The sequence below is a fragment of the Mustela putorius genome, unplaced genomic scaffold, assembly GCF_011764305.1.
Source record: "Mustela putorius furo isolate JIRA1106 unplaced genomic scaffold, ASM1176430v1.1 tig00000421_pilon_pilon_pilon, whole genome shotgun sequence".
NCBI classification, from domain to species: domain Eukaryota; kingdom Metazoa; phylum Chordata; class Mammalia; order Carnivora; family Mustelidae; genus Mustela; species Mustela putorius.
The window spans coordinates 13,136,337-13,147,314 of record NW_025421375.1 but is presented as its reverse complement, the minus strand read 5'-3'; the positions used below and the strand labels follow the sequence as shown (position 1 = coordinate 13,147,314).

The window sequence follows — 10,978 nt, the reverse complement described above, 5'->3', positions numbered from 1 at the left end:
GCCAAATTAAGTCATATGGTCAACTCCAAAAGCAGAGAATTATGTGTCTTGCCTCAAGTGGAAGGACACTGCCAAATTACATAGCAAAGAGCATGAATACAGGGAGAGGTGAAGAAACGGGGCCCTTAATGCAATTTACGAGATGTGATTTGAAAAGCTCTGTATGAATCCTGAACTTCTCAGTTCAGAATTTAACACTGCATCTCTAGCACGTGCCACACACTGTATTAGGTGGTGACATTACAAGGATATATAATACACAGCCTCTGTTCATTAGAACTAACAGTGTATTGGAGAAGATACATGACAGAAACCAGATCAACTTAATAAAAGAGGAGAGAATTGTTGGCTCACTGATATGAAAATGACAGTAATAGGACTTTGTGTCTTGTTTCAGTAAGTATCTTTTGTTGACCTTCACAAGAGAGAGAATATGACAACTAGAGGTAATTTCCTTAGGTTCATTTAAGTGGAAGGCTGAATTGCTCACCTAGTGTCTATTTATAAATTCCAAAGACGTACTGATTGGCCCTAGCGTTAGTACATACATATCCCAGGCTGATCTTTGTGATCAATGTTGAGTGAGTTGCTGAAGAGCAGTTACAAAAAGGGCATGTAAATTCCAATCTCTGTCCACCCTCCCCTGTATTTGTTCCAGGACAGAAAAGCAGTCCTGCATTCATTTGCTGAGCTTTAAATCTGTAACAGTGTTCAATGCTGGGTCTCTTCAGCTCTATAATATTATGTTGAACATATGAAACTGTCAACATTCAATCAGTTTTGACCTCCAAAAAAGGTAATTTCACATGGTTTAACCTAAATAGACAATGACATCTGACTTTAAGCCAAACACCCTCGTGATATGTCTATGACATGTTCCCACCCTGAGTCAAAGTCCCTGTCCCTGTCCCTGCCATGCAAACATGGCAGAGCTCCATGTAGAACTATCTAGTTTCTGTTAGAAAGCTATTTGCAACTATAGCTCCAAAGCCCATGTGACTGCCAGGTTACAGCAGCAACTGAGTCCCTCTAGCTAAATCTCTCCGCCACGTGATGAAGGAACACTGAACTATTCCCAGAAAAGCTCCTACTGACCTCCTTTAATTAAGGAATTTCTGGCCATTAATTTCACTGGGTACTTTTACTCTCATAATTTACTGAGGTCATATAATCCTGGATAAGTCTGGTTCTCCATCTGAAACTATGTTTCACTCATTTATGCAACAAGTTTTTTATTAAGAACCAACTATGAGAAATATTTTATTAAGGGCACTTGGGTAGTGGGAATAGAGAAGTGAATAACACAAAGTCATTGCTTTCATGGTGCTTATATTCAAGTGAAAGGACACAAACAGATGCGTGTGTAGTGGTGTTAAGAGGAGCACTAAAAAAAATAAAGCAGAGTAAGAAGAAAACTGAATGCCAGAGTGAGGATGGAAGCACTATCTATTGTGGGGTTTTTTGTTTGTCTGTTTGTTTGCTTCTCCCTACTAGAATATAAGCTAATGAAGGCGTGGGTTTTGTCTATTTTGTACTCATCATCAGAGGTCAAACAATGCCTTTGTATTCTAGAACAAGAATATGGAAGAGTGGACAAAGACTGGGATTCATCTGCGAAATGGGTAAATTCTTCAGCTATCTAGTTGGCAGTTCCCTGGCTTCTGTTCCAGCCAAAGAAATATCAGAACTGTTGGTCAGGTTGCTATAGAATGAGGTAGAAACCAAGAAGCTTCTCAACTGATTTTATAAGAGAAAAATATGCACCCAGGAATTAATATGCAACTAGTTTTATCCAGGCTAATACATACCATCTTAGGTTTATTTCAGTCATCACAAGCTGTCATAACAAAATGTCACAGACTGGGTGGCTTAAGCTGCAGAAATGTATTTTCTCACAGTTCTTGAGACTAGGAGTCCCAAGATCAAGGTGCAGTCAACGTTGATCTCTGATGAGATCTCTCTAGTTTGTAGACAGCTGGTTCGGTTCCCTTTTCACACTAACGTTTCCTCTGTGTGCTCGCGCGGGGGGGGGAGGGTGGGGCTGGAGGAAAGGACGGAAGGGTGGAAGGAGACCAGGGAGAGGGAGAAAGAGATCTTTAGTATCTCTTCAAGGACACCAGTTTTGTTTTACCTAATTAGAGCCTCAACCCTCGTGACTTCATTTAACTTTAATTATGTTCTTAAAGGCCCTATCTCCAAGTATAGACATATTTGAGGTTAGGACTTTAATATATAAATGGGGGGGCACAATTCACCCCACAACAAGGTTACAAACATTATATGTTATTAATTTTATGTGCTTATTCTGTCTATGAACATAATACTTTCAATCCTTTCAGGTGTGATACTTAATGAGGCCAATACAAAACATCCAAGAGCATAATATGCTCAGTCTCAGCATTTATCTTAGAAGGCAATACTAAGGGTGGAGCCAGGGGGTAGAAACAGAGGTTTTCACAGGGCTGTAATTACCCATGCATCTGGTTTGTTTTACACATTTATTAAATAGTTGTTGAACGGCTGAGATAGGTAGGAGATGTGGAGATTGATGAATCATTACATTATTCAGCTGAAACTAATATGACACTGTACATTAATTATACTTGAATTAAAATCTAGTTAAAACTCTATTATCATACACTAGAAAAAAATTTAAGGTTTCAGTGTACAGGTGACATTTTATATTAGCTTCATCTTTCTTCAAAGAAATCTGGTTAACTAGGACGAGAAAAATAATGTGCAGTGCACCTGGATGACTCAGTTAAGCATCTGCCCCTGGCTCAGGCCATGATCCCAGGGTCCTGATATGAATCCCTGTGTCGTGGAGCTTCTCCCTCTTAGTCTACACCTGCTCGTGTGCTCATCACTCACTTTCTCAAAGAAATAAATGAAATCTTAGGAAAAAAGAAAAAGAGAGAGCTCATAAACTTGTTTCGGGGGGACAAAATGCCATAAAGAAACGAATAATTTTTTTAAAGCTGTTCATAGCTGCATTATTGTGAAATGTAACAGTTTGGCAACAGCTAATGCCAGCATTCAAGTATTAAATAAATTGAGAAAGAATATGGTGAAATACTAGACCCAAGTGCCTTTAAAAGTGAAATGGAAACATGCCCAAAAACTAGTGTTAATGGGGAAAAACAAAGAAGCACAAAAGCCTACTTCTGTGTAATTCCCTAAAATACACTTCAAAAAATGTGCCCCGGTGATGATGTTAATGAGACTTTCCCCCAGTTCTTCTTCTTTTTTTTCTTTTTTTAAGATTTTATTTATTTATTTTACAGAGAGAGATCACAAGTAGGCAGAGAAGCAGGCGGGGGGGGGGGCAGGCTCCCCGCTGAACAGAGAGCCTGATGTGGGACTCAATCCCAGGACCCCGGGATCATGACCTGAGCCGAAGGCAGCGGCTTAACCCGCTGAGCCACCCAGGCGCCCTCTCCCCCCAGTTCTTCTTATTGTTACAACATTTTAGTGTCACGAATAAACACTGGAAGACAAAACAAAAACTACACCATACCTTACTGTGTATGTGTATTGGACAAAATCTGAAAAGAGGAATCAATAAGCCAAAGTGCTACGGTAAAGCTCCACCTTCCGTCCTTTGCAGAAAGACACAGAAACCTTCGCTCAAGACAACCTGCTAGTCCTCCAGCAAATTCAAGCCAACCTCCACTTCTCGCTGGGCAGCGCAGTTGCTGCCAGGCACGCCCTCCAGGAACCCCTTCCGGCCTCTGCGACGAGGCCGGAAGTGACGCACAATCTGCGACGCCAGTGCTCACCGCCCATAGTCGCCGCCACAGCGGGGTTTGGGTAGCTTCAGAGACGGCGGGCTTTCGCCCGATGGTTGCAGCGGGGGGATCATGACGGGGAAGAAGTCTTCCCGGGAGAAGCGGCGCAAACGCAGCGGTCAGGACGCGGCCGCGGCGCTCCCGGCGCCGGACTTGGTGCCCGCCCTAGCAAGTAGCGGCAGTGGAAGCACCAGCGGCTGTGGGAGTACCAGCGGCTGCGGGAGCGTCACCTGCTGTGGGAACACCAGCTTCAGTGGAAGTGTCACAGGCGGTGGGAGTGGAGGCAGCTGCTGGGGCGGGAGCAGCGTGGAGCGCAGCGAGCGCCGGAAGCGGAGGAGCACTGACTCATCCTCCAGCGTCTCCGGGTCCCTGCAGCAGGTGCGTGCGCGCCCTTCTCGGGGCTCTCGGAGCAGCTGCGTTCTCCGAGGAAGACGGGCGGGGAGCGGAATTTGGTGACGACGGGTGGGCTCTTACTGTAGCTCACTTAGTGCTACGGTCCCAGGGTTCCACCCCTCCTTGAGGTTCATGTGCCTAAATACCGGTGACCCGCACACTCCCATGCCTTTAACTTAAACTTTCTGGGTTTGCTGATCATCTGGCTCATCTAGCTTTTGGCCCCTTCCACTCCAGCAGCAGTCGACCTGAAAAGTATGGGTCGGGAGCTAGGCTTCAGTGCCCTTGAGAGCCGCCGCTTATTCTTTCTTTAGCTTCACCTTTTAGTAGATTATGATTAACTCCGCCTTACAGGATGAGAAAATTGAGGTTCAGAGAAATTAATGAAGTTTACCCACAGTCACAGTTTGTTAGTAACACCTACATTTTGAAACCAATATCTGATACAAAAGCCATGTTTTTTACACTCCGTCGATCTACCAAAATACCACCGTTAAAAAAAAAAAAGCTGTTTGCTTATATTATAACGAAAGCGTGAATACATAAAAGTTATACAACACAGAAATAAAAGAGAAAGCATGAGAGTCTCTGTTTAAGCCTCCCCTTTATTTGCTAGGCAGCATCTTCATTAGCTCTTGTTAAGTTTGTGTATTTAAGGTCTTACATATAAGCTTTATTGTGATACTACCCCCATTGAATTAGATAATTGTCTTATTTTTTAGTGACTGCAGTATATTCCATTTTATCTTTATTGATGACTATTTAGATTTTTAGTTTTCTTGCTGTTACAGAGATAATGTGAAAATGAACCATTGTACGTATATATTGGCAACAAGTACTTGAGGATAGAATCTTAGAAGTGAAATTGCTGGGTCAAAGTTTATGCATTTAAAAAGATTTGGTAGGTACCACCAAATACTTTCCAAAACAGATTTTACTGGTGTATAGTCTAAACATTACAAAAGAATACCAGTTTCTGCAAATAATCACTATATCCATTTTTGAAAAATTTATAAGCTTAATGGGTGAAATTAATATTTTATTTGTTCTGATTTATATATTCCTGATTAACAGTGAGATTCAACATTTTAATATTTTTATTTGCCATTTGATTCCTCCGCATGTAAGTTGCATAAATATATTCTCTGGCCATTTTTCTTTTTGGTTATTTTGAGCTTTTTACTAGAAAGTTCTGAATCTATTTAAGGTCTGTGTTCTTACCCTCTGTGTAAGGTATATTGCAAATGTTACTGTAACTTTGTCTATGGTGTACTGAAGTTTTTAATTTCTCTATGGTCAAGATTAATAATATTATCCTTTGCCTTCTGGATTTTGTATGATTAGAAAGATCTTTCCATCCTCCCAACCTATCCTAAAACTAGTTTTTGTTTACTTCTAGTATTTTTAAAGATTACACCTTTAAATTGGGAGCTGTGGAAGCATGGAAAACTATTATTTTTTTTAGAAAACCATTTATTTTTATGTATTTTCTTGTATTTAGCGACACTATTAATTACTAGTTTAAAATTGGCTTAGAAATTTGTACAAACAGGGGATTTTGTCTCTTTTTTTCAGTGCTAATACTTCTTGTTTTTTGTACTTTTACTTTAATGAAGACTTAGTGTAGTGTTGAACAGAGGCAGTGGTAGGCATTTTTTTCTCATTTGTTTTTTTAATTGGGAACACTTCTAATGTTCCATCCAAAAGTACATTTGTTAAAGATCATGATTCTTTTGATCAAGTTAAGGACATTTTCTTCAATTCCTAGTTCACTGAGGGTTGTAGAGTTTTATTGGATGCTTTTATGGCATTCTGTTGAGATGATCACATAATTTTCCTCTTTTAATCTGAAAATGTAGTTTTTAATAACTTAGTAAATTAACTCATGTTGAACTGTTTTGCAGTCTTGGGATAGACCCTGTTTGGTTTATTGGTTTGGTTACTGTACTCAGCTGGAATTCAGTATTCTTACTTGGTGTCTATGTTCCTAAATTAAATCAGCTTACAGTTTTTATTTTTGTAGTTATCCTGTCTGGTTTTGGTATCGAGATTATGGATTGATTTGGAAAGTTTTGCATTTTGGGGATGTGTTCCAGAATAGTTTTAATCTTTTTCCTAAAGCTTTATTAGAACTGGACTATTTGTGTTTATCGCTCAGTGAGTCTGGTAGAGTTTTTTTAATTTTTTAAAATTAATTAATAATATTTTCAGGCAGAACTAAACCCTAGTTCTAATTTGTGAAGAAGAAAAAAAGACGTCGTTGTATTAGGCATATAGATTAACAACTCAAAATTCTTTTTTTTTTTTTAAAGATTTTATTTATTTATCTGACAGACAGAGATCACAAGTAGGCAGAGGCAGGCAGAGAGGGGGAAAGCAGGCTCCCCACGAGCAGAGAGCCCAGTGTGGGGCTCGATCCCAGGACCCTAAGATCATGACCTGAGCCGAAGGCAGAGGCTTAACCCACTGAGCCACCCAGCTCCCCAACATCTCAGAATTCTGAGAGTGCCATTACATCTGGTGTATATTGTGTTTCCTCTTACTATTGATGCTGTTTTTGGTAACAACTTTGTAGAGTTGTAATTCATATACCATACAATTCACTTGTTTCAAATATATAGTTCACTGGTTTTGAGCATATTAATGGAGTTGTTCAGCAATCACTATAGTTAGTTTTATTTCCATTACCCCAGAAGAAACCCAGTGTGTACCTTTCAATTATCATCTGCAATACTCACTCCTTTGGCAGTAACTACTTCCTCTCTGTATAGATTTATGGATTTCCCTGCTCAGGACATTTTATATGAATGGAATAATATTTCAATGTATGGTTATACCACAATTGGTTTTTCCATTTGTCACTTGATGGACATTTGGATTGTTGCCATCTTTTAGCTATTATGAATAACGCTATGAATATTTGTGTACAGGTTTTTGTGCAGGTGTGTGGTTACATTTCTCTTGGATGCATATCTAGGAATGGGATTCCTGGGTAATATAACTTTTTAAGGAACTGTCAAACTTTTTTCAAAGCAGTTGTACTGCTTTCTGTTCCTACTAGCAGTGTGTGAGATGTCCATTTTCTCTATATCCTCACTACTTACTTTGTGAACCATTAAAATGAGATCTAACCTTTACTTTTTCAGCCTAATTGTCATAGTATTCTTTAAAATTGGTGTGTTTTTAAGTCACTTTTAAAACAACTCTATTGGAAAATATAATAAAGAAACCTACTTGAACGATATAGTCAGGGAATATTTTCTTGAAGAGATGACTTTTGAATTGATATCTGAATTTGTTAATTTTAGGAGTATAGTATTAGGGGGATGTGGGGAGGAAAGGCTGTCTTAGGCAGAGTGATACGTACAAAAGCCCTGCCTGAATGAGGTGAAGGAAGATCAGGTTATATTTGAGTAATTCAAAGAAGGTTGTTGTGTTTGTAGCATAAACAATGAACATGTTGGATCAGTTAGGCTTTATTACCCTAAGATGAGTGCAGAGTCATCAAGAAGTTATTAATAAAGAGGATGGGTATATGTATATTTTATAGAATCTATTCTAGGAACAGTATGCAAAACAGATTGGAAAGAACTCAGATTAGATGCAAGACATCCAGTTAAGTAACTGTTGAGGTAATCTAGGCGAAAGATGATGGCACCTTGGACCAGAATTATAGCAGTAGATTTAGACAGACTGGATATATTTGGGCGATAGGAGGTCAAATGGACAGAAATGTCTTAAATGATTTGGCTACTTTGAATATGATTAAATTACATAGCAGTTTTAACAATGTGTGTAGCTCCTAGTAAGCAGTAATATTTCTTAATTGTGGTTTTCAGCATTTTTGCCGCCATCCTATTTCTTTTTATGAATTTCAGAAGCAAACAATGCATGCATAAAGTTTCGGGTTGAGTGACATGCTAGAGGATTACCCTAATTGTTCAGCAGTCTAAAATTATAGGCAGTCACTCAATACTGAGTATATTTCCTTTTTTTTTTAAAAATATTTAGTATATTTTCACTTGTGTGTCCTGAGATCATCTCTTCACTTTGTATCAGTTGACCGGATTAATTGTAGTAGGGACAGTAAGATCAAAAGATACTGAACAATTAAATATACTTTTTACTGGCTTTATTTATGCAAACAAAGAATTTGGAAATGTTTAATGTAGTAGTTACTAAATGTAAATGTATGACATCATATACACACTCCTTTATTTAATGGTTCTTTGTCTCTTTTAATTTTAGGATACCAAATACCTTTTGCCAACTTTGGAAAAAGAATTATTCTTGGCAGAGCACAGTGACCTTGAAGAAGGTGGACTGGACTTGACTGTGTCATTAAAGCCAGTTAGTTTCTATATATCAGACAAAAAAGAAATGCTTCAGCAGTGTTTCTGTATCATAGGCGAGAAAAAGTTACAGAAGATGCTTCCTGATGTGTTAAAGGTACTTCATCACATATATTATTGGATTATACACATATATAGAAATATACAAACACCTTTTATTTTTTAAATGATTATTTATTTATTTATTTGACAGACAGAGATCACAAACAGGCAGAGAGGCAGGCAGAGAGAGGGGGGAAGCAGGCTCCCTGCTGAGCAGAGAGCCCCATGCAGGGCTCCATCCCAGAACCCTGGGATCGTGACCTGAGCTGAAGGCAGAGGCTTTAACCCATTGAGCCACCCAGGCGCCCCTACAAACATCTTTTTTATAGTAGTCATTTTACTTCATGTAAATCATAATTGGATGTTTTCAACTCAAGCTACTTCAAAAAGATTAAAAAGTGGGATCTTAGAGAAGTATAAAAGCCCTTGTTATTTAAATTTGCCAAGAAAAAATGGAGCAGTATACTGTGTTTAGTTAAGGAACTTATTAGCCTTTTAGAAATAATTCTTTAAAATGCAGGACATTTTAATAACAAAATTAGAGATATAATGACTCTGGTGTCTTAAGAAATAATATTCTACTATGTAACAATACACAGTATTGGTTGGTGGAAGCTTACATTTCACTAAATTCACAAATGTTTTCATTTATTTATTTATGGTATTCTAATGGAAATAGGGTGTGGAAGATCTAAGATGTATAAAGCCAGCACTTGAGTATTTAAATCTTTAGAGGAATTACCTAAAAACTAGGCTGCTGTTAAGAATATCTGGGTACCTCACTTCTCTTTAGTTCTTTCATAATAAATATGATACTTTATTCTCATCAAATGTCTATAAATTACAACAATTACATGTTATTGACAGTTTTTAAGATACTATCTCATGGAAAGATTTATGTGGCTTTTAATTTGTCTTATTTTAAGAGTTTGCTAACCAGACTTTTTTTTAGGATTGCTGTTTTCTAGTTTACTCTGGCACTATATTACGTAAGTGTATATTTTTAATGTCATTTTCTTTAGAACTGTTCAATAGAAGAAATTAAAAAACTCTGCCAAGAACAGTTAGAGCTCCTATCTGAAAAAAAAATCTTGAAGATTCTCGAGGGTAAGAATACGGATTTCTAAACTCTGGTAACTTATTATTTAACATATATCTAGCATAAGTCCTAAGTTACTCTTTCTTTTCTTGATTGTTAGTTTAATTTCATTACTGGGTAGTCATTGAGTAATTTTACTTCTCTTTGTGCTTTGAAATAAAGCTTACTTAGCAGAATAACATTTCAAGAATAGACTTTTTGATCTGTATTTCATTTTCTCAAACTAAATATAATCAAAGGTAAGAGCATAAGTTTGTATAAATAAAAATGAAATAAAAAATTTTACCCAAATGCTGTAAAAAAGCATTAATTATTGAGATGGCTTTTCTAAAAATAATTTTCTATGTTATGCTTTACATTACTATTGCTTGTAATTGCCCATTGCATACTGCTTTTGCTCTAATAAGACCTGGCTGTGGAGTTGGAAGAATTTTTGCAATTTGCCTATATTTATCTCTGCCTAAACTATAACTCTTCTTTGTGATGCTACTACCTGTAGAATTTTAGATTTTCTTTTTTTAAATTATGGGTTTTTATTCATTTGATAAGAGACAGAGAGAAAGCAAGAGCAGGGGGAGAGGGAGAAGCATACTCCCTGCTGAGCCAGAAGCCTGATGTGGGACTTGATCCCAGGACCTGGAGATCACAACCTGAGCTAAAGGTAGACGCTTAACCATCTGAGCCACTGAGGCGCCCCAGAATTTTAGATTTTCAGACTTTTTTTTTTCTTTTGGAACTGTACAAGGATTATAGCATTAGCATTACAAGAGAAGAAGCAAAAAAATGGAGACTTTAGATTTCCAGAGATATCTTTTTTAAATGCAAAATATTTTAATGTGCACGCTTGGCTGGTTCACTTGGTAGAGTGAACTGACTCTTGATCTCAGGGCTGTGATTTGAGCCCCACATGGGTGTAGAAATTACTTAAAATCTTTAAAAAAAATAAAATGGTTTAATGGAATTTTTTTTTAATTACATTTTTTTTTAAAGATTTTATTTATTTATTTGACAGAGAGAGATCACAAGTAGGCAGAGAGGCAGGCAGAGAGAGAGGAGGAAGCAGGCTCCCTGCTGAGCAGAGAGCCCGATGTGGGACTTGATCCCAGGACCCTGAGATCATGACCTGAGCCGAAGGCAGCAGCTTAACCCACTGAGCCACCCAGGCGCCCCGTTTTAATGGAATTTATAACTTTGCTAATAATTGTACACATTTGGTTGTAGTCTATAAGTACATATATACACACATGTTTTTTTGTGTGTGTATATGTATATATTTATGACATAGATAACGGGAAGGCAGTGAG

At 37.8% G+C, this 10,978-nt stretch overlaps 1 protein-coding gene across 1 annotated transcript in view; it reads left to right on the top strand.

Annotated features, from left to right (window-relative positions):
• The first annotated feature begins 3,748 nt into the window (after window positions 1-3,748).
• Window positions 3,749-10,978, top strand: part of CAAP1 (caspase activity and apoptosis inhibitor 1) — a 53,648-nt gene continuing 46,418 nt past the window's right edge. The window contains exons 1-3 of the mRNA XM_004761787.3: window positions 3,749-4,166; window positions 8,430-8,630; window positions 9,598-9,682. Of these exons, the coding sequence (XP_004761844.1) occupies window positions 3,861-4,166; window positions 8,430-8,630; window positions 9,598-9,682 (592 nt within the window). The 5' untranslated portion in view covers window positions 3,749-3,860. The remainder of the gene's footprint in view (window positions 4,167-8,429; window positions 8,631-9,597; window positions 9,683-10,978) is intronic.